Source organism: Pseudochaenichthys georgianus, chromosome 1 (assembly GCF_902827115.2).
Source record: "Pseudochaenichthys georgianus chromosome 1, fPseGeo1.2, whole genome shotgun sequence".
NCBI classification, from domain to species: domain Eukaryota; kingdom Metazoa; phylum Chordata; class Actinopteri; order Perciformes; family Channichthyidae; genus Pseudochaenichthys; species Pseudochaenichthys georgianus.
The window spans coordinates 30399784-30407307 of NC_047503.1; the positions used below are offsets into that span (position 1 = coordinate 30399784).

A 7524-nucleotide genomic window follows, 5' to 3' on the forward strand; every position below is an offset into this window, starting at 1 on the left:
ATCATCTCAACCTGCTGGTGAGATACAGCCAGGCACTCCTCTCACACACACACACACACACACACACACACACACACACACACACACACACACACACACACACACACACACACACACACACACACACACACACACACACACACACACACACACACACACACACACACACACACACACACACACACACACACACACACACACACACACACACACACACACACACACACACACACACAGTCCAGTGTACAGACAGCCCCAAGACTTTAACCTATAAGTCTATATCCTCTAGTTCTCTCACAACTTAAATCCCACTCACAGGTCATTTGGACTGTCAGAGGCTGTAAAAGTGCTAGTAGTGCAGTCTGTCTCTCCCAGCATGGTTGTGGTAACACTGCTGGCTATTTCCTCCTCACCATAAGGTAATCATTAGATGTGAGAGGGAGTTGGCAGCAGGACACGTACCAAAGGGATATCCTTAAAGTTCCAGATCCCTCACAGTAAAGAGGACTCCGTTGTAGCAATTGACAAGTATTTAGTAGACACCAAGTTAAAAGATAGAATTGAAACCGATGTGGAAGTTTCAACACCTTTTATCCATTCTGCAGGTTTTTTTTTAATGTCTCTGAAGCAGGACCAAAAACAGCCTGAAATGATGGCTTCACAAATCCATATGAAATTAGTTAAGCTGGAACAATAACAGTCTGCCAGCAGTGCTTAGTGTTTGCTACAGTGTGTAATGCAGCTCATTGTGCTTTTGCAATCCACACTGCTTAGCTGTGCATGAGGTAATTAAGTAAAAGTAAGCTAAGAATGAGCATGGCTGAGCGGAGCAAAGCTATGGGATTTGGATGATTATCATAAGGCACAGAAACCATCCACATCAGCTGGAGGCCTGCTGTTTTCACCTCTGATGGGGCTGGAGAGGGAAAGAGAAGGGAGAAGGAGAAGAGAGTTCCTGTGGTTCCCTGTGGCTGCGGAACTCTGTAATCAGCATGCCAAGCTCCTGATGTCTAAATCTACATGTCGGACCCAGACAGTCTACACATAGTCTACTAGCATACTTACAGACACATATACATGAGACATCTATGGGAACACACACGCAGCAAACTCCTGACACATGAGCTCTGCGGGGATTTCTGTTCATGTGGAGTTTGGCGACACAGCACCTCACAAGTAAATGCAAGGCGACAGAGTGTGAAAACCATACTGCATCCATTAAGACTTTGAATTAAGTGACTTTTAAAAACACTTTTTGGTGGGCCTGTCTGACCCTAGATCTTTTTTTGTCAATTCAGATATTTACTTTTGAAAGGGTACATCACCTGATTTAACATTTATGCCATGAAAAACATGGTATAAACACTTCAAAGGTTCACATGCATGACAACGTTGATATATCTGTGATAAGGTAGACCAAATCTATTTATTTAATCAATCATTTTTCAAGCGAATGTGCCAAACTTTTCATTTTATAACAATAAATTGGGCTTTGGTAAATTGTGATGGGCCTGTTAACTGACGTTTGATTGACCAAAAGATTATTCAATAAAATAGAAGACAGATTAATCTTATTATTGTTATTATTTATTATATTTATTCTGCTTTCTGTCTTGTCTGTGCATCAAGAGCATTATATGAAAAGGATGTCCCGGTTATAAACCATTCATATACCACTTGAAAGCCATCAAACAAAAGTAGCTGTAAGCATCTTTAAATACATAGGGAACTACAAAGAGCTCAAATAAACATCCTAGTTAATAAGATTGTGAAAAAATAATTAAAAAGGTGAGTTTCTGTATATGTTGTGGGTAGTGATAGTTGAATTAGAAAAGGCTCAAATGTGCATTTTGAACATCATTAGGTTTACTATGAGGTTACAGTCACATGTTTCTTCTGCTTGTACATGCATTTACAATAAAACTGCTCTTGCATGAGACAGAAAATCTAAATATTAATGTTACTCATTACATGAAATGATCACAACATGCAAAGGAACAGTGGTGCTCTCGTTATGATCAGCCCATGCTTTACTAATGGCATCTGCTTGTAACATCAGGTGTTTCTTTAATGAACACGCAGCGTAATCGTTCACGACTGGCTGGCTGCTCATCATGATAAGCAGCAGTGACATGGCCCCTTTTCTTCCTTATATTGTTCACAGGGGGGGGGGGGGCTTTGTTAGCTCAAACGTCATCGACCATCTCTATTTATAGCGAAACTCTGACAGAGTGGCAGATGATGTCACACTAGCATTTGTCGTGCATGTGCACTGCGAGGGTCTATGGGGCTATTCAGCAGAGAGAGGTCCGCTTCATGGTACGCATGCATTGTTGTAGTGTGGGTTAGTTTGATAGCCGAAAGCTAAGGTTACTCAGATAGGAATTACAGCTCTGAGAGATAAACTGAGAAATAAAACCATAAGAGACCATGTGTCACTTCCTGTAGTGGGAGTGAGAGGATTAGGCTAATAGCTGAAGGAAAGGATATCTAAGGGGAGAAAAGGTTATTCCTTTCTATGAGAGAACTTTTGTTGAATTCCCAGTATAGGCAGCCCTCGGGGTTGAGACGGTGAGCTTTTGTACTTGGCCCCCAGGAAGGAAGACTGATAAAGGTAGTGTAATACTCACAGACGTTTAATGTGGTGAGGATTATACCAACCAGAGAGCTTGGCAGCTTTACTCTCAGGAAGTGTATTTAACTCACTGATAAATAGCAATGTATTAAAGACAGCTTTATTATCACAGCGAGTAGTAGTCAGTGTGGTGGCAGTCCAGACCAAGATACAGTATGAATCAGACTGAAGGGAATCTAGCTTAGCTGTCACTGAAGAGCCATTGTTGAAGTGAAATAAAGAGCTGTATTCACTCTCCTCATCTGCTCGTCCTCAATGGGACCTCCTGGTGTGGTTTAGTGGGAGGATGGATGACATAATGGATGCTGCAGTTTAAAGTGTCATGTCATCTTTAAGAAACCAGTTAGACCCAGAGGTAATGCACTCAGTCCCCCCTAAATCTTGGCTTGTCTGACAATGCATCAGATCTGGGCTCCTCTTTTTTCAACTTTAAAAACATTTCAAAGTTTCGTAACTGCATTTTGTACAATGGTGACGCAATCATTAACACCTGGATAAAGACTCAAACCGGTTTCTATGGTAGTTCCCTATATGGTGTCTCGAGGTAATTTTGCCATGATAACACTCATACCTACCAGCAGCATTTTTCACATAGTCTTTACATTGTCAAGTGTTTCATTTTGTATGAAAATCCACATGATAAAAGAATTATGTTTTTATTGCAAATTGCTTAGAATTGTTAATTTGGATAACTACCATATTCTGTGAAACAACTCCATGATAATATGATATCATTCTACTGAAATTCTATAAATGATGATAATTTGTGTGTGGATACAAATAGGAGGTTTTACACAAGTGGCCTTTCCCATTAGAAGTACATCCCCAGTCTAACATGCCCCAAACAAAATCGGCTTAAAGTTAAATATTGTTGAGTGTGGGCCAAAGTCTACATGTAATCCGAGAGGCTAAATCCCAGACTTCACCCCCTCGAGTGTGGTGCGTTGAGATGCTGAGTCATTGTAATAATTAGCCATTTCCTTATAAGAATTGGCCGGGGTGAGAATGTTTCCCCCAGACACCCAACACTGTGGTAGTGTGTTTTATATGAAGTCTATGGTTTCTTACATGACGACCTAAAAATATCACATCTCTCAGTTCCATCCACACGTCAACATCAAGAACGCTTCCCTGAGTTTTTTTTATCAACTCTTCTATGAAAGAAGAGAAGTCAAACACATACACACAACCAGCCCCCAGCGAATGTTCATCACAAAAGAGTGTATTCACACTGAGGAAGAGCCTGTTCTGAAAAATGACCCTACCATTAGAATACATACACAGCTGACTGGGATCTCTCATGCGTAGGACGATAGAAAGTATAAAGGGTGGGGGGGGGACAGTGCATTTTCTCCACTGGGACTCTGTGTTCATCCAGGGACACATTACTTGAAACAACAGAACATCATGGGTACATCTGGTTCATTAAGCCCAACAAGCTCCAGGTGCCACCAGGCTATCAAACATGGGGGCAAACATATTTTTGTTCGTGATCTGAGGGACGACACAAGGCTCCCACTTGGAGAGTGAAATTAAACACGAGTGACTGGGGCAGACATGGATCTAAGAGCTCTTCCCAAAAAGCATGGAGGCAAAAAGTGAGGCTTTTAAGTTGTATTTGCATGGGGTTTTTGGACATCGTCATTGAGATGCTTTTATGGAGAAAAAAATACATGTACTGTATTATTATTGTAACAACAGGGATTATATTTGAAAAGGGTTTTTCACAGCAAAATTCTACGTTTGTACTGACAATTTAAGCAGATGATAGCTGTTCTCAGTTACAAAGCTGCAAACATCTGCTCTCTAAAACATTAGCACACTCAGAGACCAAGCACAAGTTTAAAGATCTATGTAAAAGACCAGAATACAATTAAATGTTTGGTACTGATAATTGGGTTCCTACTCAGTTCAGCCATGAAATGCTCCAGCCTGACAGATCATGTTGACACCTTGAGGTCAACAAAGTGCATGGAGAAACTGCTGGAGCTACTATGAGCATTGCGTGTGGATGCTTGGTCTTATGGTTTACCTTTGCCTGGAGAGAGATCAGATAACCAGTCAGCCTAATCATTAAAGTACATAAAGACCTCCGTTTTGAAATACTCGTCCATCATTCAGTCAAAAGTGATCTGGAAGGATTCTTTACTGGACTTTCTATGTTTGTAGGAAAAGTTTGAAAAATCCCACCATCTGTGAACATGTTGATGAAGATACAAGGTAAGTGACAGACACTGTTGTTGACCCCCCCCCCCCCCCCCCTGCCAGCCTCATAAGCAGTCTGGCCACCTACTGAGCTACCAATCTGCCACTGGATAAAGACAACAGCAAATGATTTGAGTGTGTTTGTCTCACAGTGCTGTCTCAGGGCAGGTGAGGATGAGGATGAGGATCTCCAGAGATAGAAACTGACAGTTAGTGATAAGACCCCTTAAATAGGGAAGCTTCTCACCTCTGAGTATGACCTTTCCCATATTACTATTCCCTGAAAGGTCAAGTACTGATTCCTCAAGGCTCCAGACTGCTGCCGTGTTTGTGTTAGTTGCTAGTGATAGTTGCTTTGCACATGGTTATTTATTGGGTTTTTTAAGAAAATCTAATCCGTACCACGTGTAATGTAATAGCAGAGAATGAGTAAGAAGGTCAGAAACTTGAAACATTATGTCTGTAAAACGTCATTTGCTTGTGAATTAAAAAAACATAAATCCTCAAGTCTCAGTTGACCTGGTAAAGGACATGTCATGTAGGTCTTGCCTAGCCTCCCACCAGGAATAAAAAAAAAACACTGATAAACCAACTTTGAAAAGAAAGTCAACCGATGTAATTGGTCGTCAACTCCAACGACCTAAACACAGATGTACTTTTATATTGTCTATTATTTAACATGCAGTTCTTTAAACTCTGTGGTGAATATTCGTCCTGTTTTCAACACCTCTGATGCATCAGCTTGTGCCACATTTTGTGCTTTTTCAAATCTAGAACACCTCATTTTTCTCCCCAGAGCCCATTATGTGTTCCCAAATGTTGGAAGGGGAAAACACACAGATGGGGCTTGAGCAAAACCAGAGATGAGTTGTATAACACACAAGCACCCACTACTTGTGTCATGCATGTACGCTGTCAAAGCACATGAGAAGGCATAGCAAGCAAAAACATGAACCCTGACAAAAGCAAGCAAACATCCAAAATGTTTGTTAAAGCCAAACACACACGATCAGCATTACGAATCTATGAAGAGAGCGCAGCCGGGAGCAGCCAGTGCATCCATACAGAAGGTCAGGCTGAGACCGACAGATGATGATGCACATCAGACTCTAATAGCCAGGGGACCTCGAGGTTCTCCCCAGGGTGCTGTACACTCAGCCGAAACACAAACTGTCCCAAAACAACAGACGGGGTGAAGACTAAGTGACAGGGTTTGGCAAGTTGGAAAGTAATTTAAAAAAAGACAATAAGACAAACTAAATAAAGTTTAAACATTTAGCAGTGCTGTTAACAATATATTCTGTACCCTTAAACAGTTCCGTGTCCTATTCAAAGATATTGTGCATGTATTATTTTGACATGCAAATAAATCAAAAGTATCCAAAAAAAAAATACTAAAGTATGGTCCTTTAATATTATTTCTATGCTTAACTCATATTTGTAATGATTTTTCTCCGGAGTTTAGATAATGTGATATCTGACTAAACTAGGTCAAATAAGTAACATAACATCACCATATTAAGTGTATTTTAGTATGCATTTCTGAGACATCTGTACCTGTATTGGCAGTCTTCTTCATGCTCCTGGTTTTCTGCTGGTCCACTTCTCTCAGTTGTCAGTCAAATCAGCGCTGCGGTCCTCAAAAGGAAACCTGGGACTGTCCGTCTCGCGCGGCTCCGTTTGCACAAAAAGCAGCGTTGGACTTTGTTGTCTCAGTTTCTCTGCACTTGTTTTTATGTGCGGCTCGCTCGCAGTGCGTGATGACTGCAGGCAGCGCAGATGCAGAAATGCCGTGTGATGCGGTGAGCCCGATGGTGTGCACTTTAGCTAAGAGTCTTGAGACTGCACGACCATCGTACTGCGCGTGGGGGTGGCGGAATGGGGGAGTTCCTGACGCGCTTTTACGCACGGATCACAGTTGGAGGTTGTGCAGGGTTGGCAATGGCATGATATATCCAGAGTTGGTCTACACAGTGTTGAGATGTGTTAAAAATCATCTATAAAAATAACAACTAATCACTTAAGCCTTGGAAATGTTTTTTGTATGTGATGGAGTCAAGAGGGGAAAATGCCATTACTGCCTTCATTGTTGCGAACTTATGGATAGCAATTGTTTACTAAACTTGTATATGACATGAGTTTGTGGAGAAAATAATGATTGAGTGATGAGGGTGAGGGATTTAAGCACCGAATAATGGTGGAAAGAACCTTACATTCCTGACTAAGCTGCACGGACAGTTCTCTGAATGATTTTGAATCTATATCACCTCTCACATTCCTGTATATAAAGACTCTGTTTAGATATATGACATACTAAAAAAACTAAAGAGATAAGGCACGATAATGCTCTCACGTTTGACATACAGCCGATTACCAATCACATTGCAACAACGGAGTTAATCAAAGCTAACCCCAACACTGGTGCTCATTGAATACAAGCACTTCTGTGTTTTGTCATCAGACATAGAAGCACGTGTTTGTGTGTTGCTGTAAAATATGTCCAATACTGCTCTCTTCTGGTTCAAAGTGAGACTGGCAATACCTAAATGATGATTCCAAAGCAATACAAAATAAAAACATGGAAGTTTTAGTACATGAATAAGTTAATATTCAAACCAATTCACATGTTAAACAGCAAACCACATGTGGTACATGATGGTTACATTTAAGTGCCCAGTCAGGCC

The 7524-nt window shown here is 41.0% G+C and overlaps 1 protein-coding gene across 1 annotated transcript in view; it reads right to left on the reverse strand.

Annotated features, from left to right (window-relative positions):
- Positions 1-6649, reverse strand: part of septin9b (septin 9b) — an 89031-nt gene extending 82382 nt beyond the window's left edge. The window contains exon 1 of the mRNA XM_034082941.2: positions 6398-6649. Within this exon, the coding sequence (XP_033938832.1) occupies positions 6398-6419 (22 nt within the window). The 5' untranslated portion in view covers positions 6420-6649. The remainder of the gene's footprint in view (positions 1-6397) is intronic.
- Positions 6650-7524: the final 875 nt, after the last annotated feature.